Source organism: Monodelphis domestica, chromosome 4 (genome assembly GCF_027887165.1).
Source record: "Monodelphis domestica isolate mMonDom1 chromosome 4, mMonDom1.pri, whole genome shotgun sequence".
NCBI classification, from domain to species: Eukaryota; Metazoa; Chordata; class Mammalia; order Didelphimorphia; family Didelphidae; genus Monodelphis; species Monodelphis domestica.
The window spans coordinates 352,883,989-352,909,712 of record NC_077230.1 but is presented as its reverse complement, the minus strand read 5'-3'; the positions used below and the strand labels follow the sequence as shown (position 1 = coordinate 352,909,712).

General features: G+C 34.3%; 1 protein-coding gene across 1 annotated transcript; it reads right to left on the bottom strand.

The window, feature by feature from the left end:
- Positions 1–18,396: 18,396 nt before the first annotated feature.
- LOC100020935 (olfactory receptor 52K2-like) lies at positions 18,397–20,254 on the bottom strand. The gene has a single exon (XM_001373215.3). It carries the CDS (start codon positions 19,339–19,341, stop codon positions 18,397–18,399), a length of 945 nt encoding a protein of 314 aa, XP_001373252.2. The 5' UTR covers positions 19,342–20,254.
- Positions 20,255–25,724: the final 5,470 nt, after the last annotated feature.

Below are 25,724 nucleotides of genomic sequence, written 5' to 3'. Positions count from 1 at the left end.
TTTTTTCCTAGCTGTGTGCTGCTCTGTCATGCTAGGGCTGAGCATTGATGCCAATATTGGAAGGAGTGCTGCTACCAGAGCTGTTTCACTATGCTAAAGCCTAATAGTAAGCCCACTGTGCCTGGATTGAGTTTTACTGCATTATTTGAGGATGAATACTGTCATAGAAGCTCTCTTTGTTGGGATTTAGATGTTGTAACCCTTTGACAGCTCCTGAATAATGCTATAATACATTGGAAGAAATATGAAGAAGTTTCAACTGCTTGAGTCTGAGCACTATCACTCAAAGCTGAGTCCATGGGTGGGCAACACTGAAAGTAATAGTTGTTTTTTGTTTGGCTTATTAGTTTCCCTGAAAACTCTCTCTGTCTCTCTCTGTCTCTGTCTCTGTCTCTGTCTGCCTGCCTGTCTGTCTGTCTCTCCTCTCTCTCTCTCTCTCTCTCTCTCTCTCTCTCTCTCTTTCTCTCTCTCTCTCTCTCTTTCTCTCTCTCTCTCTCTCTCTCTCTCTCTCTCTCTCTCTCTCTCTATCTCTCTGTATATATATATATATATATATATGTGTGTGTCTCTATCTCTGTCTCTATCTCTCTGCTTCTATCTTTCTCTGTCTCTCTGTCTCTGTTTCTCTCTCTTTCTGTTTCTGTCTTTGTCTTTTTCTCTATCTCTCTGTCTATCTCTTATCTCTTTTTTATATAAGGGATAGCTATCTCAGAAGTGAAGTGAGAGAAATACACTGGGAAATGGTTATATTGAGAAATACCAATACACATTAATTTAAAAATTATATTCTGCCAAAAAGAACTCTGTCTGTCTGGGCATCACAATAGTCTAGAAGATTCTTCATGCCTTTTTTGAGTCTTCGTACTATTAAGGACTAATTGGTGCCTTTTATTTTCATTATCCTTGGAAGGATACTCATCTGACTGCATAGCCATATTGTAGAACTTTTTCATGACTTCTAAAAAAAAAGATGTTTCATTATATCAAGCAAAGATCAAGGGAAGAAGTAGAGAGGGCTGAGGACAGCTGGGTAGCTCAGTGGATTGAGAGCCAGGCCTAGAGATACACGGTATTGACTCCAAGATGGAAGGTAAGGATTAAAAAAAAAAGTAGAGAGGGCTGAAGAATTCTGAAAAAAGGGACTCTTCACTTCAGCTTAAAGGGAAGTCTGTCTCTAAAATGGAGTTGATGACTTGTTATTAAGTCAACATGGAGGGCTCATTTCTTTCCTTCCAGGATGAGAAGAGAATTTGCAGCTCCTCCCACAGTATGTTCTTGTAGCTATTTTCCCAACACTGTTCTCTCTCTCTTTTTTTAACATCTTTGCTAGTTTGCATGAAATAGAGTGAAAAAAAATTCAGATTTCCTTTAATTTGCATTTCTATTGTGACTTGGAACATACTTTCAAATAGTTAATTATTTATTATAATTCTCTTGGAAAAGTTTTATATCTTTTAACTTTATTTACTAGAAAATAACTCTTAGTTTTAAAATTAGTATCAATCCTATATGTATGCTACATCTCAGACTTTTAAAATTATATATATATATATGTATATATATATATATCCCTTCTTACATATTCACATATAAATGTTTACACAAATATATATATATATATAAACATATATATATATTTTATAAACAAGATAGTTAAATAGTTCATGTATATAGCACAAGCCATGGAATCAGCAATATCTGAGTTCAAGTCCAGCCTGAGACTCATTAACTATGTGACCCTAGGTAAGTCATTTGACCCCAGTTCGCTTCTGTTCCTCATCTATAAAATGGGGAACAACTGGAGAAGGAAATGGCAAACTAATTTAGTATCTTTGCCAAGAAAAGTTGCATGTGACTAAATGATAACATAGCAAATATACTTGCAGAGTTAGGAGGCTATGGGTAGGGAAAACTGCATATTAGGTCAATCCTTTTAAATGCAACCATTCTGCTGAATTACAAAAAAAAAATTGTTATAAACTATCACTTTCAGAGAGAGATAAAGGATATATTTGGAAACATAAGTGACATGAGAATATTTTTTAATTTAAAGGATTAAACAATATTTTAAAAACCTTATATCTTCAACAATAGAAATATTTTTTAACCCTTACCTTCTGTCTTAGAATCAATACTGGGTATTGGTTCCAAGACAGAAGAGTGGCAAGGGCTAGGCAATGGGCGTTAAGTGACTTGCCCAGAGTCACACAGCTAGGAAATGTCTGAGCTCAGATTTGAATCCAATCCAATCCAGATCAGACATCCAATCTCTGGACCTGACTCAATACACTGACCCACCCAGCTGCACCCCCTTTTATTCAAAGGCAAAAAGAGAAAAATTTCTAAATGAGAAACTAGTGGAACTCAAGGATGAAATAGATAGAAAAACTGTACTAGTGGGAGAACTGAACATTCCTCTATCAGAACTAGATAAATCAAACCAAAAAATAAATGAGAACATGGTAAGATAAGTGAATTAAATCTTAGAAAAATTAGAGTTAGTAAATAAATAGGGACAAAAAGGAATATACCTTCTTTTCAGCAGCACAGGCTACATTCACAAATAGTGACCATGAGTATATGGTCATAAAAACATTGAAAAAAGGGCATAAAAACATTGAAAACAAGTGAAAAAGAGCAGAAATAATAAATGCAACCTTCTCATATCACAATGCAATGAAAATAGTAATTAGTAAGTGTACATGCAAAGGTAAATAACAAATTAATTGGAAATTTAAAAATATAATTCTTCAAAATTGGCTAAAGAACAAATCATAGTAACAATTAATAATTTCATTGAAGAAAATGACAATAATGAGACATCCATTCAAAGGATGTACTTTGTGGTAGATTTATGTCCTTGAGTTCATATATTAACAAAATAGAGAGGGCAGAGATCAATGAATTGGGCATACAAAATAAAAAACAAGAAAGTGAACAAATTAAAAATCCCCAGATAAAAACTAAATTAGAGATCCTAAAAATCAAAAGAGAAATTAATCAATTGAAAGTTAAAGAACTATTGAATCAATAAACAAGACTAGAAGCTGGTATTTAGAAAAAAGAAATAAAATAGACAAAGTTCTGGTCAATCTAATAAAAAAAAGGAAAGAAGAAAACAAATTGACAGTATCCAAGATGGAAAGGGAGACCTCACCTCTAATGAAGGGGAAATTAAGGCAACCATTAAAAAAAAACCATTTTGCCTAATTTTATATACGGCAATAAATATGGCTGTCTAGGTGATATGGATGAATATTTAGGAAAAAATAAATTGCCTATATTAACAGAAGAAGAAATAGGTTACATAAATAACCCCATATTGGAAAAATAAATTGAATGAGCCATCAAAGAACTCCCTAAAAAAAAAAAAATCTCCAGGCCCTGATGGATTCACAAGTTAATTCTATCAAATATTCAAAGAACAACTAATTCCAATACTACAAAGACTATTCAACATAATAAGCAAAGAAGGAGTTCTACCAAATTCCTTTCATTACACAAATACGGTACTGATTCCAAAGCCAGGTAGATTAAAAAAATAGAGAAAGAAAACTACAGACCAATCTCCTTAATGAACATAGATACAAAAAATCTTAAATAGGATACTAGCAAAAAGAATCCAGCAAGTGATTGTGAGGGTTATTCACTATGACCAGGTATGATTTATACCAGGAATGCAAGGATGGTTCAATATTGGGAAAATTATACACATTAATTGACCATATTAACAAACAAACCAAGAAAAATCACATGATTATGTAATTAATGTGATATGCATCAATAGATGCAGAAAAAGTCTTTGACAAAATATAACACTCATCCCTGTTGAAAACACTAGAAAGGATAGGAATAGATGGGGCTTTTCTAAAAATAATAAACAGTATATATTCAAAACCATCAGCAAACATCATCTGCAATAGGGATAAATTAGAACCATTCCCAATAAGATCTGGAGTGAAACAAGGATGTTCATAATCACCTTTATTACTTAACATTGTACTAAAAACACTAGCAGTAGCAATTGGAGACGAAAAAGAAATTGAAAGTATTAAAATAGGTAATGAGGAGACCAAGCTATTACTCTTTGCAGATGATATCATGTCCTACTTAAAAAATTCTAGAGAATCAACAAACAAGCTAGTTGAAATAATCTTTAGCAAAAAATAAACTTTAGCAAAGTTGCAGGAAAAAAATAAACTCACATAACTCATCAGCATTTCTATATATTTCCAAGATATATCAGCAGCAAAAATTAGAAAGAGAAATTCCATTTAAAATCATCCTAGACAATATAAAAAACTTAGGAATCAATCTACTGAGACAAACACAGGAACTATATGAACACAACTACAAAACACTCACCACACAATTAAAACTAGGCTAATAATCACTAACTCCAGCTATTATCCTAATTATATTATTAAATAGGAAAAGGAGTGTCTCAGAGGTCATCTCTACCCCTATTTTAAACCAATGTTTCCTTGAAACCCTCATCAAATCACCATCTCTATCTACCATTTATGAGTCAATCAGTTAGTCGGAAAGCATTCATTTGGTGTTTGCTATGTAACATTCATTATGTAAATTGTTGGAAATAGAAAAAGAAAAAGAAAAAATACTGAAATCAAGAAGCTTACAGTCTAATGAAGAAAGTTAACACATTAAAGGAAGCTGGAGCAAAAAAGAGGTCTGGGAAGGGTATAGGGGACATAGGTATCTGACTCAGGAATATAGTAAAGAAAAGCTTCAGTGTTCTCAGATAAACATCTCATTTTTTAAAGAGAGCACTGAGTTAAATTTAAAAGAACACAAAACACTTCCTAACTAATAAATAGTCAGGATATGAAAAGTTTTCAGAAGAAGATATTAAAGCTATCTTTAGTCATTAAAAAAATTCCAACTGGCAGAGTTAAGATGAGGGCTTAGAGTCAGTGAAAATTCAATCCTCTGAAGGCCCTTCCTTATGGATTAAAAACTAAATGCCCCCAGGGGACTGAAAATCAGATTTAACAAAAGGACAGAACAAAGGAACCCTCCTGCTGGACTCAACTTAAAAGGTATGCTCACCCCCCCCCCAAAAAAAGCCTGAATTTGAGAATACTCAGGTTTAAGGGGAAGGAAGAAGGAAGGTCCCAGGACTCTCCCCCCCACCCCGACCTAGAGCATTGAGCCTTCACCAGTGGCTGGAACCTCTGAGTGGGCAAGGGTGCTGGTCTGGAGGCAGTACCTTGCGGGCAAAGATGTGCCAGGCTCAGAGCATGGGACATATATGGTGTGGAAGCAGTTGGAGAAAAAACTCAGAGTGGGCAGCCTAGTTGCAGCAGCAGAGACACTCCATATCCCCCCCACCCCCTTCTAGAGGTTTTGACCTCAGGGCACATCCAAATCTGCAAATCCAACTCATCTGGGTTTAATCTCATCAAACCTTAAGAAGGCAGGAAAGCTCAAGCTCCAACACTCCTCCCCCACAGACTGTGCTGAGAGATTTGTTGACTAAGCTACAAGGGTGAAGGCTGTCAGAAAAGCCCCAAACCACAGATTCAGCACATAATGAGAGAAGCAAGAGTGCAGACAACTACAGGGGGGAAAGAAGGAGCAAATATGAGCAAACAACAGAGAAAGAAAAAAAGAAATTACAATCAACAGCTTCTATCCAGAGAATGAACAAAGAACAAATGGCACAAAGGAGGATGAAGGTATAGAAAGCAAAAACATAGAAACCCAAATGAATTGGATGCAGGTTTTGGAAGAAATACAATTCAAAACACAATTAAGAGAGGCTGAAGACAACTGGGAAAAGTATTAAAAAGCAAGATCAGTCATCTGGAAATGGAAAATAGTGTTTTGAAAGTCAAAATTAACCAGCTTGAAAATGAGGCAAAGGAGATGAAAGATGAGCTCCAAAGAAAATTGGACTAGAAGGAGAATCATGACCAAAAATCCAGAGACGAAATCCAGTCTTTAAAAACCAGAATACAACATCTAGAAGCAAGTGACTTCACAAGGATGCAGGAAACTATAAAACAAAATCAACAGAATGAAAAAAATTAAGGAAAATATGAAGCACCTCATTCACAAAACAGAACATCTAGAAAATCATTCCAGGAGAGACAATGTAAGAATCATTGGTCTACCAGAAGACCATGACAAAAGAAAAAGTCTTGACATCATCCTACAGGAAATTATCCAAAAAAACTGCTCTGATATTCTAGAACAAGAGGGAAAGGTGGAAATTGAAAGAATCCACAGATCACCTCCTATACTTAATCCCCAAATGACAATGCCCAGGAATATTACAGCCAAATTCAAGAACTATCAGACCAAGGGAAAAATATTACAAGCTGCTACGAAGTCATTCAGATACCATTGGACTACAGTGAGGATAACACAGGATATAGCTGCATCTACACTGAAGAACTGAAAGGCATGGAATATGATATTCCAGAAAGCAAGGGAACTAGTTCTACAACCAAGAATCAACTACCCAGCAAAACTGGTTATATTCCTACAGGGGAAAGTATGGTCATTTAACAAAATAGAAGAATTCCAAGCATTTGTAAAGAAAAGACCAGACTTGAACAGAAAATTTGATGTCCAAACACAGAACTCAAGAGAATCAGCAAAAGGCAATTAAGAAAGGGGGAAAAAAGAAAAACAAAATAACAAAAAAACAGTTTTTTAAGAGACACAATAAGTCAAAATTATATGTAAGCCTATAAGAAAAGAGGACTTTAGTAACTCTTAAAAACTGCTATTATCACCTGGAAAGTTATAAGAATTATACTTAGAAGCAACAGTGACAAACTGTATAGGATGAAATGCCAAGACATACATATGTATATAAATATATTTCTGTATTAATATGTATGTATATATACAACTAGAGTTTAAAAAATAGGTTAATACTAAGAGAACAAAATGGAGTGAATATATATGTCACAAAGAAGTGCATGTCAGGAGGAGGTGACAATATCAATACACTGGAAAGGTAAAGAGGTTGGAGATAGGAAATACTCAACTCTTAAGTGCATTGAAATTGACTTAAAGAGGGAAGAACAATTCAATCCATTGGGGAAGAGAATAAATTTGTGCCCCATAGGGAAGTAGAAGGGTAATAAATGGACTGGTGGGGAGGGAAGCAGTACCAGAGAGGGAAAGCTTGAGAAGGGTAGTTTAAAAAAGACTGTAAAGAAAATAAGAAGGGAATAAGAGGTGTAGTAGAAAGGAAAGTAAAATAAGGCTGGGAATTAGGGGGACAAATATAAAAAAAAACACCAAAGTAGAAGAAAATAGTGAAAGAAGAAAAGACAGGACTAGGAGTAGAAATCAAAATGCTGGGAAATACATAGCTGATAATCATAACTCTGAATGTGAATGTAATGAAATCACCCATAAAACTCAAGCAAATAGCAGAGTAGATTAGAAACCAAAACCCTACCATATGCTGCCTACAATAAGCACACATGAGGAAGGTAGACACTCATAGGGTAAAAGTAAGAGGATAAAATCAAATCTGTAGGGAATCAATTGATGAAAAGAAGGGAGCAGTCACAATCATGATATCTGACAAAGCCAAAGTAAAAAGAGATGTAGTCAAAAGAAATAGGGAAGGTAATTACATCCTGATAGAAGGCATTATAGACAATGAAGAAATATCAGTATAGAAATATCAACCTGTATGCACTAAATGGCATAGCATCCAAATTTCTAAAGGATAAACTAGTGGACCTCAAGTATGAAATAGATAGAAAAACTATACTAGTGGGGGGCCTGAACCTTCCTCTATCAGAATTAGATAAATCAAACCAAAAAATATATAAGAAAAAATATATAAGAGAAGTGAATTAAATCTTAGAAAAATTAGAGTTAGTAGATATGTGGAGAAAAATAAATAGGGACAAAAAGGAACACACCTTATTTTCAGCAGTACATGGTACATTAACAAAGAATGACAATGTACTAGGGCATAAAAACATTGCAAACAAGTGCAAAAGAGCAGAAATAATAAATGCAACCTTCTCAGACCATAATGAAATGAAAATAATAATTAGTAAGGGTACATGCAGAGGCAAATAAAGAATTAATTGGAAATTAAACAACACAATTCTCCAAAATCAGTTAAAGAACAAATCATAGAAACAATTAATTATTTAATTGAAGAAAATGACAATGATGAGACATCCATTCAAAATCTATGGGATTCATCCAAAGCAGTACTCAGGAGGAAATTTATATCCTATAGTTCATATATTAACAAATTAGGGAGGGCAGAGGTCAATGAATTGGGTATGCAAATTAAAAAACTAGAAAGTGAACAAATTAAAAATCCCCAGATGAAGACTAAATTAGAGATCCTAAAAAGCAAAGGAGAAATTAATAAATTGAAAGTCAAAGAACTATTGATTTTATAAATAAGACTAGAAGCTGGTACTTTGAAAAAACAAATGAAATAGATAAAGTACTCATCAATCTAATTTAAAAAAGGAAAGAAGAAAACCAAATTGACAGTATAATAGATGAAAAGGGAGACCTCAGCTCTAAGGAAGAGGAAATTAAGACAATCATTAAAGACTATTATGCCCAATTTTATATACGGCAATAAATATGACAATCTAAGAGATAAGAATGAATACTAAAAAATATATAAATTGCCTAGACTAACAAGGGAAGAAATAGACTACCTAAACAACTTCATATCAGAAAAAAGAAATTGAACAAGCCATCAAAGAACTCCCTAAGAAAAAAATCCCCAGGACCAAATGCATTCAAAAATGAATTCTATCAAACATTCAAAGAAGAACTAATCCCCATATTATACAAACCTTTTGACAAAATAAGAAAAGAAGGAGTTCTACCAAATTCCTCTACAACAAATATGGAACCGATTCCAAAGCCTGGCAGGTCACAAACAGAGAATGAAAACTATAGACCAATCTCCTTAATGAAGATAAATGCAAAAATCTTAAATAGGATACCAACAAAAAGACTCCAGGAAGTGATCATGAGGGTTATTCACTATGACCAGGTATGATTATACCAGGAATGTATAATGTGTAAAATGTGTATAATGTTTAAAAATGGAGATTTGAACCCCAGACTTCAATCCACAGAAGTCCTTGGTACTTCCCAGAATTCCCTTTAATCTCACCTGAGAGCAAGAACACAATTTTTATTTAAAGGGCTCTCTGCCTCCCAAGAGCTCTCTTCTTTTGCTTCTAAGCACATGTGCCTCTCTACCTGGAAGGCAAGATGTAAGTTGCTGTGAATGGGCTATGTGCCCTAGGCACGTGCTTTCTTATTTTGTATTTCTTTATCCTTGATTTCTTGAATCTTTAATAAACCTCTAGAAATATAATACTTTTAGTAGAGAAACAAATTTAACTTTTATAAATGGAAGGATGGTTAAATGTTAGGAAAACCATTGTTAGGGGTAAAATTAGGGTTGTTGACTGAATATATTATATTAGTGGTTGCCAGGGATATAAATTCCATCCCAATAAAATACTCAAGTCAGTTTGGGATTTTTATGGTGGTTTAATTACAATAATAGGAAGAAATTAAGAAGAGAAAGAGAAAAGGTTATAAGATTTCTCCAGCCTGGAGTAAGTCAAAGGGAGTTCAGAGGCCTGAGTCAAGGGGCCTTCTGAGAAGATTAAATAAAACTCAGCTTCCAGCCAGGAGACCTCCTCCAAGATGAGGGGCCTCCTAGGAAGAGAGTGCTTTTCAAAAACTCAAGGAAAGGAAAGACGAAATCAGCCTTACCACTCAAGAAGGTTCCTCAGGGAAGACCCGTCACCTAAACTATGCTACAGAGCCAAAATATGCAAGCACACCAATTGCCACAGATAGCTCCCAATGCTGCCCAGAGAGAAATCAAAGGAAGTGATTTGAAATGTATAGGCAGTTCTTTACATCACTTCCTGTGTCTTACAACATGTACCAATTGTGACTTAAACGTGGCTTAGTATAGCTCAGGGGGTCAGTCAGTTGTTTCTGATCTGCCACTTGCTACCACATGGCATAGGCCTTCTTCCCTAATACTTATTCCTTCAGTGGGGGGTGTATACATTCCTGGTTACTATAATTCTAAAGACTACGCAGGTTGGAGTAAATCTAAAATTAACAATCCCCCCTGATGATGATTGGGGAACTAGTCTTCCCAATTGATCTCTCAACATAATCATCTTGCACCTCTAAATTCTTTTAACTGCAGGTCCATACAAAATTTTTACCTTCCAAGAGGAAAATTCAATAGTTAGAGATAAGAGAGAAATAGAAGAGAGGTAGAAAAGCCAATGTTTTTTCTAGGCGCATTGATAAAAACCAATTAGAGGGCAGTCCCCTTTTGGCATAAGAGTATGCATTCAAATTTAATGTTCAATCAAACTTCTGTTCATTCAACCACAACAAAGTTCATTGTGGATCTTCTTGATGTAGTTTAGGGTTTTCAGGTATCTTTCTGTAATAGTTCTTTCACTGGATTTAAGAGTTAACACACTTCTTTCCTTAAAGGTTTTTCTCAAAGAAAAAATTTAAAATTTTGGATTTTTATTAAAATATAATCCCCAACTGAATTGGGTGTTAAGAAAGACCCAGTCCAGCTCAGTATGCAAGGTTGAGTTAGGGAGTGTATGAGTCAATTATTGAAAGAAAAACAAAAAACAAAAACATAAAAGAAAAAAATAATGGAAGGAAAATTAACTTTTTTGAGAAGGAAGAATTCAAAATCAGAATCAAAATATCAAAAATCTATGCATACAAAAATTTTAGTAAGCAAGAATAAATTCATAATAGGCCCTTTTATTTGGGTTGAATAAATTTCTAGCAGGCCCTTTTATTAGGGTGCAATTAAAATAATTTCTATACCACTGAATAGAGTAATATTTCAGTTACCCATTTGTAGCCAAGACTACAGGAAGTTGCCATAACATAAGAAAGAAAAAGGATTAGATTTGTGTGTGTGTGTGATAGGGAAGTGTCATTCCCTGTTCTGATTTTTTGTCATTCTCTGGGATAGTGGGAGCCAGGATAATAGCCAAACTTTGGTACTTGTCTGTGAGTATTTCACAAAGAGTATAGATACAAGGCAGTCCCATGTCTTAACATATATCAAGCATCACAATGTCAAATCTCACACTATGTTCAAGTCCTTTGTAATTGGCTTAGAAGTGCATCAATCCTACCTGGATTGGTTTCTTTCTTTTTGACCTGTGTGCTCTTTTTGGCACTATTTGGCACCAAAGATTTGAGGGTACTTGTTACAACCTTTGTGGATTAGCCAGACTGTTAGGGGTAAAATTAGGGTTGTTGGCTAACAATATTATATTAGTGGTCATCAGGGTTTTAAATTCAATCCCAATAAAATACTCAAATCAGTTTGGGATTTTTATGGTGCTTTAATTACAACTGTAGGAAGAAGTTAAGATGATGAAGAAGAGAGAGAAAAGGGTATAAGATTTATCTGGCTGGAAGTAAGTCAACGGGGTTCAGAGGCCTCAGCCAAGGGGGCCTTCTCAGAAGATTAAATCTAGCTCAGCTTCCAGCCAAGAGACCTCCTCCAAGATGAGGGGCCTCCTAGGAAGGGAATGCTTTTCAGAATGTAACATTCCAGACATATAAGCATCTGGGAAGTATGGTTGATGATTAAATACTTGATCAGATCAGTTAATGATCAATGTATAGACAGTTCTAAGAACAGGAGAATTCCTGAGCCTAAGCCACAAAGGCTTAGCCCTCACCTTGTCAAACCTCATTCCACTGAAAAGTACATGTCAGGTGAATCCCCACCTCCTCTGATCTTGTCATTGTCTATTCAACCAATGTTGAGGCCTATGTGCCATGTTATGTGTTCATTGATCACCTCTCAATCCACAATAAATGCTGGGGTGAGGGGCGCTACTCTCCCTCTTGATTCCTGCAACCTTGGAGTTCTTCCTTCTATCTCTCTTTATCTTTCCTAGCATCACTCTTGGCCATGTGCTTTCTATCTCGGAATTCTTACTTCCACATGTTCTCTTATTTCTCATGTTTTCCTTTTATTGATTTATAAAGGAAAATATTATCAGGGGCAAACACCACTCCCTATTTCAATTAACTTGTCTTTGAGTCTTCATTTATTACCTATCTTCCTCAGACTCCTTCCTCCTTCTCAAGCTATATCTCACAAAGAAAAATTATATAGCAACTGCTGGACGGATTGTTATACAGGAGGTCAAGGAAAGGAGGAATCAGGCTTACTACTCACCAAGGTTGCTCAGGGAAGATGCCTCAACAAAACCACACTACAGAGTGAAAACACGCATGCACACCAAATGCCACAGAGATCTCCCAACGCCACCCAGAGAGAGATCACAGGAAGTAATTTGAAATATATAGGCAGTTCTTTACATCACTTCCTGTGTCTCACATATACCAATGGTGACTTAAACTTGGCTTAGTACAGCCCAGGTGGTCAGTCAGTTGTTTCTGATCTGTCACTTGCTAGCTCATGTCAGTCATAGGCCATCTTCCCCAACACTTAATTCTTAAGTGGGGATATTTACATTCCTGGTTGCTAAAATCCTAAAGACTAAGCAGGGTGGAATTAATCTAAAATTCTCACCATCCATGTAATTGACCATATTAACAAGCAAACTGACAAAAATCAGATGATTATCTCAATAAATGCAGAAAAAGCCTTTGGCAAAATTCAACATTCATTCCTGTTGAAAACACTAGAAAGCATAGGAATAGAGGGGCCTTTCCTAAGAATAATAAAGAGTCTATATCTAAAACCATCACCAAACATCATCTGCAATGGGGATAAACTAGAAGCCTGCCTAATAAGATCAGGAGTGAAACAAGTATTCTCATTATTACTTCTATTAATTAACATCATATTAGAAATACTAGCCGTAGCAATTAGAAAAAAAAATGTAGGTATTAAAATAGGTAATGAGGAGACCAAGCTATCACTCTTTGCAGATGATATGATGGTCTACTTAAAGAACCCTATAGAATCAACTAAAAAGCTAGTCAAAATAATCAATTTTAGCAAAGTTGCAGGATACAAAATAAACTGTCATGAATCATTAGCATTTCTATATATTTCCAATGCATTTCAGAAGCAAGAATTAGAAAGAGAAATTCTATTTAAAATTGCCCTTGACAATATAAAATACTTAGGCATCTATCTACTGAGACAAACACAGGAACTATATGAATACAACCACAAATCACTCTCCACACAATTAAAACTAGATCTAAACATTTGGCAAAAACATCGATTGCTCATAGGTAGGCTTAGCTAACATAATAAAAATGACAATCCTGCCCAAATTAATTTACTTATTTAGTGCCATACCATACCCATTGAACTACCAAAAAAAACCATTTTTACTGAATTAGAAAAAAATATAACAAATTTCATTTGGAAGAACAAAAGATCAAGAATATCCAGGGAAATAATGAAAAAAAATGTGAAGGAAGGAAGGTCGCCTTGCAGTCCCAGATTTCAAACTATACTCTAAAGCACTGGTCATCAAAACAATTTGGTATTGGCTAAGAGACAGAAAGGAGGATCAATGGAATAGACTTCCGGTAAGAGACCTCTGCAAGACAGTCTATGATAAACCCAAAAATCCCAGATTTTGGGACCAAAATCCACTATTTGATAAAAATGACTGGGAAAATTGGAAGACAGTATGGGAGAGATTAGGTTTCAAGCAATATCTCACACTCTACACCAAAATAAACTTAGAATGGGTGAATGACTTGAACATAAGAAGTAAACTATAAGTAAATTAGGTGAACACAGAATAATATAAAATAAATAATTTTGATTACATTAAATTAAAAATGTTTAGTGCAAACAAGACCAATGTAACCACAATTAGAAGGGAAGCAACAAATTGGGAAACAATATTCATAACAAAAACCTCTGACAAAGGTCTAATTACTCAAATTTATAAGTAGCTAAATCAATTGTACAAAAAAAAATCAAGCCATTCCCCAATTGGTAAATGGTTAAGGGACATGAATAGGCAATTTTCAGTTGAAGAAATAAAAACTATTAAATAAGCACATGAAAAAATGTTCTAAATCTCTTATGATCAAAAAGATGCAAATAAAAACAACTCTGAGGTATCACCTTACACCCAGCAGATTGGCTAACATAACAGCAATGGAAAGTAATGAATGCTGGAGTGGATGTGGCAAAGTCTGGACATTAATGTATTGATGGTGGAGTTGTGAATTTATCCAACCATTCTTGAGGGCAACTTGGAACTTTGCCCAAAAGGTGCTAAAAGACTGTCTGCCTTTTGATCCAGCCATAGTTTTATGGCTGGGTTTATACCCCTAAGAGATAATAAGTAAAAAATTACTTGCACATGAATATTCATAGCTGTGATCTTTGTGGTGGCAAAAAAAATTGGAAAATGAGGGGATGCCCTTCAATTGGGGAATGGCTGAACAAATTGTGGTATATGTTGGTGGTGGAATACTATTGTGCTCAAAGGAATAATAAACTGGAGGAATTCCATGGGAACTGGAATGACCTCCAGGAATTGATGCAGAGTGAAAGGAGCAGAACTAGAAGAACATTGTACACAGAGACTGATACACTGTGGTATAATCAAATGTTATGGACTTCCCCATTAGTGGCAACTCAGTGACCCTGAACAACTCAGAGGGATTTACGAGTAAGAACACTATCCACATCCAGAGGAAAAACTGTGGGAATAGAAACAATGAAGAAAAACAACTGCTTTATTACATGGGTCAAGGGCATATGATTGGGGATATAGACTCTAAATGAACATCCTAGTGCAAACATCAACAATATGGAAATAGGTTCTGATGAAGGACAAATGTAATACCCAGTGGAATTGTGAGTGGGCTATGGGAAGGGTGAGGGGAGGGAAGGGAGGGAAAGAATATGATTCTTTTAACCAAGGAATAATTTTATAAATTGACTAAAAAAATAAAATAAAATATTTTAAAAATTCCAAATCACTATTGACTAGAGAAATGCAAATTAAGACAATTGACATACCACCTCACAATTAGCATATTGGCAAATATGACTAAAAAGGAAAATCATAAATTTTGGAGGGGATGTGGAAAAGGTTGAATACTAGCACACTGTTGGTGAAACTGTGAAATGGTGAAACTGTGAAATAATGAAAACATTCTGGAGGTCATTTTAGAACTATGCCTAAAGGACCATAAATCTGTATATTCTCTTTGAATCAACAATTCCACTATTGGGTCTGTATCCCAACAATATCAGAGATAGTAGAAAAGGGTGTACTTGCACAAAAATATTTTAGGAGCTCTCTTCTTATTGGCAAAGAACTGGAAACTGAAAGTGTATTCATCAGCTGGAGAATGAATGAACAGGTTTTGTTATATAATTGTAATGGAATATTATCATGCCATAAGAAATGACAAACAGGACGAGTTCAGAAAAACCTGGAAATATTTATATGAATTGATACAAAGTGAAGTAATCACAACCAAGAAGAACATATATAGTAACAGAAATATTGCACAATGATAAACTGTGAAGTACTAAAGTATTATGAACAATGCAAGGTCCCATGTTAACCCCAATGGACTCATGATAAACAAATGATATGTACACTTAAAGGAGGAACTGTTGGAATCTGGACGAAGATCAAGGCACAAGTAATTTCAATTTATTTCCTTCATGAGTTTTTTTTAAATAGTATGTGTTTATATGTGTCTTCTGTCATGCCTTGGGAAATAAAGAATTATGTATTACATAAAAGTACTGGTAATACCTATAATAGACTATTTACTGTTTTGGAAGGGAGAGAGGGAGAGAATCTGAATCATAAAATTTAAGAAAACAATTATAAAAATTTGTTTTTACATGTAAAATGAAAAAAATTGAAGTCAAGAAAAAAATTAAGCATGAATGGATAAATGGTTTAGCCATCCTAGATTTCAAACTATATCATAAAGCAGAAAAGCAGAAACAATCAAAATAATCTGGTACTGTCTAAGAAATACAGCAGAGGTTCAATGGAATACATGAAGCATTCATCATATAGTTGATAAAATTATGGTAAATGACTATAACAACCTAGTGTTTGGCAAACACACAGATCCAAGCTATTGAAAGAAGAATTCACTAGTTGACAAAAACCACTGGGAAAGGTAGAAAACCATATAGCAAAATTTAGTCATAGATCAATACCTCATACCATAGACCAATGTAAAGTGAAAATGGATACATAATTTAGAAATTGATGGGATATCATAAAGAAATTAAAGAACAAAATAGTATAACTGTCAGAACTATGGGTAAGGGAATAATTTAGATCAAAACAAGAAAAAGAATATTATGAGATGTAAAACAGGTAACTTGGACTACATTAAATTTAAAGAATTTCTATGAAAACAAAATCAATTAAACCAAGATTAAAAGGCAACAACATACTGGGAAACAATCTTTAAGGCAAATCTCTTTGATAAAGGCTTCATTTCTCAACATATAGCAAACTGAGTCAAACTTATAAGAATACAATGCATCTTCTAATTACCAAATGGTTAAAGAGTATGAACATGGAATGCTCAAGTTAAGAAATTAAAACTGTCTTTAGTCAATTTAAAATGCTTCAAACCAAATTGGAGAAATATAAATCAACACAATTCTCAGGTACCATCCCACACCCACAAACTGACTAACATTAGAAAGAAAACTGATGAATGTTGAATGGCCTGTTGAAAAATTGGGATACTAATACACTGTCGGTGGGGCTATGAACTAATACAACCATTCTAGAGAGGAATTTGGAACCAGCCGCAAAGGGCCCTCAAATTGTGCATACCCTTTGCCCCAGAAATACTACTCCTAAATTTATAATCCAAAGAGATTTAAGATAGGGGAAAAGATCCCCCCTTTGCAAAAACATTTATAGCAGCTATTTTTATGTTGGCAAAAAACTGGAAATGGAAAGGATGTCCATAAATTGGTGAATGACTGAACAAGTTTTGATATATGCTTGTGACAGAATACTATTATGGCAAAATAAATGACAAACAAGATGATCACAGAAAATTGGAAAGCTATATGAAGTGATAAAAAGTAAAGTGAACAGAATGAGGAGAATGCTGTATAAAGAAATAACAATAATGTATGATAATCAAATGTGAATGACATGTTTATTAATAAGGCAAGCATCCAGGATAATACCAAGGGAATCATGACAAAAAAGGATATCACTAGCCAAAGGAGGAACATGTGGAGTCTGAATACAGATTAATACATGCCAGTCTTCACTTTATTTCATGCATGAATTTTACTGTAGCATAAGCAACATATATCTTCTTTTATGTGATGAACATGGAAATATACATTATATGATAATATAGGTACAACCTATGTCATATTACTTGCCTTCTTGGGGAGGGGGTAAAGGTGGGCAGAGGGAGATAACATGAATTCCAAAATGTCAGAAAATCAAAATTAAAAAATTGTATTAAAATGTAATCAGAAAAAAAAATTTTAAAAGAAAAGCCTGAGTGCCACCTACACAAGGATGATCCAATGCCCAGGTCTAATAACTCATTAGCATATGATGGATTTCCTCTTTGTTCTCATCAATGTATCCATGATGATATTTAAAAATAATATAATTGCTTTCCTTAAAGTTCTGTGAAGTAGGAAAAAAGTAACACTATTATTCTCATTTTACACATGGGGAAATGTTCATAGAAGTTAAATAATACATGGTTAGTAACTAGTAAAGTCTGGATACAATTTTATGGATTTGAACAATGTGTGATCTCATTGCACAAGGCAATATCCCCTTGAGCATGTGCATGACATCCCTGAAATCGCTTAGAACCTAAGCTTCTTAATTGCAAAGTCTCCCTCATATTCTGATCCATGAGTCATCATCTTTTCCTATTGAGGAAAAGAGAAGAATAGTGACAAGGTAAAAGTGCTGTGAAAAGGCAGAAATCAATTCCTATTAGGCAGGGATTGTCTTTTGTCATAGGGGTCCTAAAAGGGCCTATATAGTCATCAGATGCTTGTCTTAGAATTGTTGCCTCATATCATTATACCAATAAGTAAGCATATGAAATTCGAGTTATTTCTATTCCTGAAGGAAACACAGACCAAAGATATAGGAATGTTTAATGTCCTTTTATACATAATTTTGCTAGAATTCCATGTACTATCATAAATAATCAGTGCTTGAAAACTTAGTAACCATGATAAGTAGTCTTAGAACTTTTGGATCCCACAAGTTTGGGGTTCAATTTTATCCCAAAATTTTATAATTTTCAATTTCCTTAATGATGTCACTGAATTCCTAGTGAATGTCCTGTTATATTTTATACAGATGACTAATTTGACAAATCACTTCTCTTTAAAATTCAAGGAATTTTGTTCATAAAGATTTTGAGGAACCTCTCCCGGATCCGTTTAGTTTTAACACCATAAATAATAGGATTTACCATGGGTGGTATAAGAAGGTAGATATTAGCTACAAGAATATGGACATGGGGAGCAATGTGATGTCCAAACCTATGTGTGAGGAAGGAGAAAAAAGCAGGAGTATAAAAAGTCATTATGACCCACACGTGGGAACCACAGGTACCCAGTGACTTCAGTCTGGCTTCCTTGGAGGGTAAGCGAAATACAGTATGCAGAATTAGGATATAAGAACATATAATCAGGATGAAGTCCAATCCTGCAGTAAGAAAAGCAACAGAAAGGCTGTAGGCTCTGTGAATCTTGGTCTGGGCACAGGAAAGTCTAATCAGTGCCATAAACTCACAGTAAGTGTGGGGAATGATATTGGTCTTACAGTAGGGAAGCCAACGAAGCATGAACGGGTGAGGACTCAGCAAAATAACTCCCCTTGTAACAATGGCCAAACCTAGACCCCTGATAATTGAATTGGTCAAAATAACTGAGTGTCTAAGGGGGTTACATATAGCCACATAGCGATCAAATGCCATGGCCAAGAAGAAGCCAGACTCCATGGTAGTCAGAGAATGTATAAGAAATATCTGGGTGAGACAAGCTTCAAGATATATCTCTCTATCATTGAACCAGAAAAGACTGAGGATTTTGGGAAGTGTGGTAGTAGTGATCATCAAATCTGCCACTGAGAGCATGGAAAGGAAGAGGTACATGGGTTCATGCAGGCTGGAGTCATTCTTGATGATGACCAGAAGGGTACAATTCCCCAGGAAGGCCAAAATATACACTGCACAGAAGGGGATGGAGATCCAGATTTGAATGGTTTCAAGTCCTGGAATTCCAAGAAGAAGAAACTTGTTGGGATGCAGATTGGTCCAGTTGAGTGCTGACATGACATAAATCTTTTATTCTTATCACCTATGTCTCAGCAGAGGTTGTCCATTCGCTAAATAAATAGAAACTTAATCAATTTTCATTTTAATCAGATAAGAATGAAGTAGTAATTCAATGACCCAAGTCTTCAAGGAATCCTGATGCTCTAGCATAAAAATGGATATTCAAAAAGGTAATTAGCAATACTTGCTCTGGATATATAGCTTTAAGATTTGTAAAGACAAGAATTTTCTACTAGTGAGGAATATACAGTTTATATTTTAGACTAGGGTTAGGACTTTGTTTTGATAAAGGAGCTCCTTAGTCTAGTTACAGTTTGTATTATATTTAGAGCTGGATTGTGTTGGTGAACTTGACATCTCTCTTACAATTTTCTAAAAACTAACAAGTCCATAAGTTCCTTTTGTATTTTAAGTAGCGAGAGGAAAAGGAGTGCTGGTCATGACTTTAGTTTTAAAGATATCATTATTAATCTTCCAACCTCCAGCCAATGTCAGGCTTTCAGGCAAACATGTCAGAAAATCTACTCAGTTTTCATGATTTGAAATGAAGGTAATTCATCTAGGAAAGGGTTTCTTACACCCTATGATTTCAGAGGTAGATACATTAATGTGGTACTATCTTTACTATGATTATCAAACACCCTTCACCAAAATTAATAAGCTACCTACTAGGGTCAGAGTTTAACAAGTTTTTGGTGGCTTTTTCCAATGTTGATAATTGCTTTGGAACCTTGGGGGGGTCAGTCTGATAAAGCAGTGATTTATCCCTGGGGAAAAAAACAAAACAAAACAAAACTTTGCAATATTTTTGACAGCAAGAAAAGATGAGCATGCCTTGAACATTTGCCCCAACTATCATTTCATATTATCTCAGTTCCATCATGAAGTTATTCCAAAAATCTGACATCTCCTATGCTGAGAAGAAATTTCCCACATTGCCCAATCCTAAAAAAACAAAAACAAAAACAAACAAACAAACAAAAAAAAAAACCAACCCTCCCCTCCTTCCTGAAACCCTATAAAAAGGTCTTTAACCTAATCTCTCTGGGGATTGAGACTATCCAAGCTCCCATACAAGTGTTTTCTTTATTTTTTTCTCTTTCTACTACTAGAAAGTAGTTTACTAGAAATTAAACATTTTTGATGTAGAAAAACTGTTTTCTCTTTGGTTAATTTAGAGTTAACAATTGTGGCTCTTGATTAAAAGGATGACCTAACTTTTAAAAAGATTTTCCATGCAGTCTCATTTTCTAACTAGAGAATACTGTTAACTAAGCCCCTCCCCCCTCCAATTTTCTTCAAAAAAAAGCAAGTCTAAGCACTTCAGGAGCTCCCAGCTCAGAAAGAAACTAAGAAAAATGTAATTATTCTTGTCAAATCAGATTGAAATATGGGTAATAATCTATGGATTTGTGGATTTTTCTTGACTGAAAGAATGAATTTGAACAATAAGATGTATTGGCTAAATAATAAACTCAACCCTTCTGTGTAGCTTTCATTAACTTGCATAAACTTGGTCTTTATTCATATTTTTATTAATTTTTCTCCTTATTACATTCTACCAAACATTTTTTGGTAGAATGAAATCAAATCTGACTAGTAGAGACTAGTAGAGTACCAAATTTGACTAGTAGAGAGGAGTTCTCCCCATTCTCCCACCCCACCCCAGCCATTCAATTTTGCTTCCTGTGGTGACATTTTATTGCATGTACTTATCTGGGGAAAAGCTAGCTGATAAAAACCATTGGGCTATTGCTGCAAACATTTGCATTTATTTCTTGATTCACTGCCTCAGATTGGAAAAGCTGAAATGGTACCTTTTCCTCCTCCTCCCATCCTTTCTCCCTATCAATGATGGAGATATTTATAAGGTTCTGTAAAAGGAATTTACTAAACTCAAAGGAAACATACAAAGGATATGACAATGTTGTTCAGATCAAAACACAGAAGACATGGTCAGAATGATTTGGTCAGTTCAGCTACTTATTATCCAAAATAAGCAAGTTATATATCCTCTACAGGCCTAATTGTATTGCTTTGTAAATTGACGACAGTTATATCATTTGCACTACCTTCTTTATATGGGCATTAAGAATATCACGTAATGATAACATTTGTACAACCCAATGGAATTCCTTGTCAATTCTTGGAGAGAGGAGGAAAGAGGGAAGGGAAAGAAATTAATCATGTAAACATGGAAAATATTTTAAAAATTAAAAATAAAGAAATAAAGATCAATTTAAAAAGAATATCACTTTATAAACATTAATGAATTTGAAAGCTATTATTATGTTAAGAGAAAATTTTAACGTCTTTGTGAATTATCAATTAGTCTATTACAGTGCCTTTCTGTTGGCTATCTTTCACACCTGGAATTAAATACTGCTTCAACTCTAACTCAGAATCCCTTGTTTCCTTCAAAACTCTGCTCTATTGACACTTTCTACATGAGGATCTCTTAACTTAGTCTCATTACTGTGAACTTTAAAACAGAAAGACAGACAAGCATATATATATATATATATATATATATATATACATACATATATATGTATATAGAGAGAGACAGACAGACAGACAGAGAGGAGAGAGAGAAACGGTATGTTAGTATCATTCATTTCTTTTGCAAGATTATGCAGTCCATTTTATGCATTTTAAAACATTCTTAGAAGAGGTTAGTAGGTTTCACCAGACTGACAAAAGTTTCACAACAAATAATTTAATGACATAAAGAACTATAATTAATAAGAATCTTTCCACAAAAAATATGGCACTCTCCCAGGAGCTAGTGTCTTTTCCATTGGGTCACTTGGTAGATTTTATTGTTGTTTATGCATGTTTGTATATGTATATTTTGTCTCCCCTGGTAGAATATAAGCTCCTTGTATACTAGCAATGTTTTTCCTTTGTTTATGTACCCTAAATTTCTAGCATAGGTCTTTGTCCATAATATGATGAATATTTTCCAATTAAGTGATTAATTTGATATCTTGCCTTTTACAATATAAGTGTCTCCTTTTGACTTGGGACGTAAACTTCAAGGACCATCATTTTCCTCTATTAGTAAGGTGGAAATCAAATTGGTTGAATATTTAAGAGAAAGAAAAATTAAATATTTGATGCATGGGAATACAAAATTATTATCTTGATTCACTAAATTCAGTCAACTTTGTACCTCTTTTTGGATTTTCATGCTTTTGTAAGTTGCCTTTTCCAGGTATGATAACAATTTAAACCAAGTACTAGAATAAACTAAACTTGGAATCTAACTATTAAATCACTTCATTACATAATTTTAAAACTAAGACTCCTAAAGGTAATGAAGTACATTCAATTACATTCTGAAAATATTTTTTAGAAATGCTAAAAAAATCAAAATTATTTTAAAACATTTTATTTATATTTAAACTTTTCTTAATTTAACATATTTTATAGGGTGCATCATATAGTAATAATTATACATGACTATAATTTTCAATTAGTGTATGTGTGTATGTTCAATTTTTTTATTACTATTTAGGTATATTATCCAAAAAAATTAAAGACTAATAATATATAATTGCAAGTATGCCCAGGAATGATTTTACAGTTATCTAGTCCAACTATCCCAGTCAAAGATTGGAAATGAATTGCTGATGATATCAATATGTCTAATACCCCTGGCTGATCCCTAATTCAGCTGGACTTATCTTCCTACTTTTTTTTATCCTATTTCCTTACTCCATACATAAATATACATAGACTGTTGTAGGACTCCTGTGGGAGTCTTCTTCATGCCCTAACCACATCACCTTCAATTGGAATCCTTTACCTTTCCTGACCACTCCACCCCCAATGAAGAATACACTTTCTTGACCATTCAGACTTAGAGAAAAGCCCCATTAATCTGTACTTCCCCCATTCCTTTACACTATTTCAATGGTTTCCTAGTAGATTTGCCTTCTTCAAATATTTCTCAACTTCAATCCATCCTCCATACTACTTCTGCCAAGCCTTCTTTAAGCATAGGTCTGATTATGTCACTACCCTAATTAATTAACAACAATAAATTCCTCTTACCTCTAAGGTAAAACACAAACTCTTATTCCTTCCATTTTTGCCTAGAGTATACTTCCTCCTCTTTTATGCCTCATAGATTACTTTCTTCAAGACAGTCCCAATACAATCAATCAATTTCAATGGCAAATAGAATAATCCTTCCCTGGCCACACCCATCCCAGATCTATACACAAATACTTTACCTTTGAAATGGCTGATTCTCCAGCCTTGGCTGACACTGAAGTGAAAAGTGTTTTATGTTAAAAAGGCCCTTTCTTTCTCACTCTCCTAGGGCATGCAATGTTTGTGAAATAGGACCCAAAAGGTATTATCTCTAAGGAATATGGGCAACAATCATGATAAAGAAAATTGACCTCCCAGGACCCTAAGAGGTCTCAACACAGCTATGTAGTTCCCTGGGAGACCAGTAGAAGATGAGAAGGTGATCCACACTATTTTCTCCTTGAATATTAGGAACAAAAGCTTCTCATAACTAGGAAGTTGGTATTCTGGTACTTTTACAATTGGATTAGGATTGAATGAAAAACAAAAGCTTGTGCATATGATAAAAAGTAGATTTTTTTAATCACCAAAATTCGTATTTGAAACAGAAAGAAAAATCTGCAATTCTATCTCAGATGTGTATAAACCATTGAATTTGGGCAAGTCACTTAACTATTCGTTCTCAATTTCCTCATCTATATGAGTATCACATTTATGTTTACCAAAAATGGTTATTTTAAAACTCACATAATATAAGCTCTTCTAAAAATCTGTAAATGCATTCTCAAAACCTGTTGTCTATTAGAAACTTATATTCATGACTTTCTTCTAATTAATGGTATCCTTTAGGTATAAACCCAGTAATGGAATTTCTGAGTCAAAGTGTAGGGCTCTGTGTAGAGCCAAGGTAGAAGAGTAGAATCCCATAAAGTTGGAATTACACTGAGAAGCCCCTCAAACCAACTTTAAATAAAGCCTAAAAACAAATACTAGAGTGGTAGAACCAACCAAAGGACAGAGAAAAGCTACTCTCCTACAGACAAACAAATTGGAAGGTAGCTAGAAAGGATCTATTTCATTGGGGTGAGAAGGGAGTACAGTGGTACCTTGACACATTAGTTTAATTTGTTCTATGTCCAAGCTTGTATCTGAATCTGCTCCTATATCAAATTGAATTTTCCCACTTCAATTAATGGAAATGCAATTAATTCATTCTGTCTAAAAACAAATAAACAAATGAATTTTTTGTTTTATATGCTTTTGGATGTGAAAAATATATTTTTAAATAACAAATACATATATTTATAGATAATAAGAAATAATATAAAGAAATAAACTTGCTAATTAAAAGTTATTTACCTTCAAATTCAGGTGAAGATGCTGGCAGAGAAGGTTTTCATTCCATGCACTATCATTTAATATAACTTACTCTCTACACATGTAATACTACATTTAAATGCATAATTGACCTTACAAATTACTTATGACATGTAACTTTATTGCCAAACTTAATTGCTATTTTTTAAATTTACCAAATTATTAACTTTTTAACTTTACCTAATTATTATCATTTTCTTCACTGAATTTTGGTTGCTTTGCCACACTTTCCTCAATTTCAATTAAAGGATTTTTAACAAAAACCTTTCCATGGAAATTTGTTTTTTCAGTATGTTTTTATAATGTGTGAAATAAGTGTCATTACATAGTTCCAAACCCCAGTGCAAGTCTATAATTAGGTCCTAAACTCCATCACAGGCCAGTCCGCATTTTCCCATTCTAGTACTAGCCAAGGATTGAAGTGAGGCCCTGAGCCCCAGGACAAGGCAGCTGATTGTGCTTTGATCCCTACAAGCCATCAATATCCTCCAGAGGAGACTGAATCAGCAGTGAGAGGTGGCTTTCAGGGATCCCAACTCACAGGCCATCCTACTACACTAGAAGAACTGAAACCTCCAGAAACCCAAAATTAGAACTCGGTATAGCAGCAAGAAAATAAACTGGCTGTGAAGAGAGTGAGGACAGAGTCCACTTTTAAGATAAAAGTTAAAGTCAAGAAAAAAGGAAAAAGGAAACACCTAACCATGGGAAAAAATGTTTTTTTTTTTTTTCTGGAGGCAAAAAAGAACAAGGCACAGAAATAGAAGGGGACATTGAAAGAAAATTAAACATATACAAAAATTCAAACAAAATTTTAAATTGGTTTAAGGTTCTGGAAGAACTCAAAAAGGGTTTTAAAAATCAATTAAAACAAGTAGAGGATAATGGGGAAAAGAAATGCAACCAAATGCAATAAGCAGACTTGGCTAAACTTAAAAGGATGTTCAAAAGATCACAGAAGG

What these genes read in the sequence shown, in the direction of transcription:
- LOC100020935 (XM_001373215.3), bottom strand. Translation starts at nt 19,341, where the DNA reads ATGTCAGCACTCAACTGGACCAATCTGCATCCCAACAAGTTTCTTCTT.